Below are 1,721 nucleotides of genomic sequence, written 5' to 3' on the forward strand. Positions count from 1 at the left end.
TGGACCACATAAAGCACCATTAGAACAAAAGTGAAGGATGTCACTTGCACCAACCATCCAATCAGCGGCCTCCTCTAACCGATCTGACATCCTATTGGTTTAAAGCCTTCTGTGTGCTGTCTCAAACCTGCGTTCAAACAGTGATGTAAAAATGAAGCGCACCCCAGGTCCTGCGGCGCGGCGGGCGGGTGCGTTTGGTTTGGACACCCAGAGTGAGCAGGAAGGTGGACAGCTCGATGTGGGAGATGTAGCCGAGCCGAGTGAGGTCACGTGACGACAGGTCGTCTGCACAGGTGAGACCCTCGGGGGGAGAGACAGGTACAAACTACAACCAATCAGGAACCACTGGGCAGGTCTGAGTGGGAGGAGACTGTCCCTCCCAGCATGCAGCAGATCACACTCACCTGCAGCTCACTGTCTCCATGGAAACGTAGGCAGTCCCAGCAAGTCCCGCCCCTTTTGTGCTCTGCCACGCCCTCCGAGTACGGAGTGTCCCGCAGCAGCCAATCAGCTTGTCTCGACCGACCGCCGAGCGGCAAGTGTGTGGGAGGAGGGGAGGGGGTGAGTGTGGGTGAGTGTGNGTCCAATTAGAGAGCGAGGTGTGTGTACCCAGCACTGAGCGGTAGGTGGACAGGTGAGTGTGGGTCAGCAAAGGTGTTGGCAGCTCTCTGATGAAGAGCTTCAGCAAACCTGCAGCGTCCACCTGTCTGACTGCAGACCAGTCGAAGGCTCCACAACACCTGTCTAACTCTCTGCGCAGGTACTACAGACAGACAGACAGTGAAAAGCAGGATTCCTTTAAACAATACCAAAATGACACAAGTGATACCAACAAATACATGCAGCATGGATCAGAACCAGAGAACAGAGGAGGCATGTTGGAGATACATTCAGCTGATGGTGGAACATCTTTTCTGTGAGTCTTATAGAAACTTTTGGAAATGATTTGTAACTGAGTCCTGCTGACCGAAAACCTCTCTGAGTTCTGTCTCCTCCTTCGTGTGGTTCTGGTTCCACAGAGCTGCAGGACCAGAAACTGATGCTGTGGTTCAGAGCGTTTAAATGAAAACACTGAGGTTTAAGTTGAGGGTCCTCACAAGGACAGTAGAGCCATGTGTGGTGCAGTGGGGAACACGAGTGTGTTTAGCGTGCAGGATGAGTGAGGGTCTGTGGGTTCCTCTGAGCTGGACGTCCTACCTTCAGTCTGGCAGCGGATCCTGGAACTCTGAGGATCCCCTCCGTCTGCAGCCCTGTCTGCTCTAAGATACACAACAGCTACAAAAACAGAGTGCATCATGGGAACAGTCAGCTGGTAGCACACAGCCACATTAGCATGTGGTTCTTCAGGAATCAGTAGAGATGCTAAGCTAACATCTCAGCTGCCAGGCAGAGAGACAGACGGGTTCTTTACCTTCTGGAAGATGACAGGAACTTTGACTCCAGGAAACTTTTTCTTGTCGTTCTCCAACAGTGAGTTCAGAGGAACGCCGAACACACCAGAGTCTGATGGACAGACAGTCGGTGAGACAGAAGGTCTTCTCCAACATGACCATCAACGATGTAACGTTCTCTGAATATTCTTACAGAACAAACCTCTTGTTTTGTTTCCTACATAGAACTGAAGGTAGAGACCACAGTGAAGGGCCGCGAGCATGCGACCTCTAGAACCACCAACTGGACCAAATACAGAACCATTAGAACTAAAGACCTCTAGAACCACC

At 51.6% G+C, this 1,721-nt stretch overlaps 1 protein-coding gene across 1 annotated transcript in view; it reads right to left on the reverse strand.

Annotated features, from left to right (window-relative positions):
• The window catches only part of arhgap28 (Rho GTPase activating protein 28), a 14,431-nt gene that overhangs the window by 3,041 nt on the left and 9,669 nt on the right, over nucleotides 1-1,721 (reverse strand). The window contains 3 exon segments of the mRNA XM_008302298.1: nucleotides 610-763; nucleotides 1,198-1,275; nucleotides 1,412-1,538. Of these exon segments, the coding sequence (XP_008300520.1) occupies nucleotides 610-763; nucleotides 1,198-1,275; nucleotides 1,412-1,538 (359 nt within the window).

The sequence above is a fragment of the Stegastes partitus genome, unplaced genomic scaffold, assembly GCF_000690725.1.
Source record: "Stegastes partitus isolate 25-593 unplaced genomic scaffold, Stegastes_partitus-1.0.2 Scaffold1790, whole genome shotgun sequence".
Classification (NCBI taxonomy): Eukaryota; Metazoa; Chordata; class Actinopteri; family Pomacentridae; genus Stegastes; species Stegastes partitus.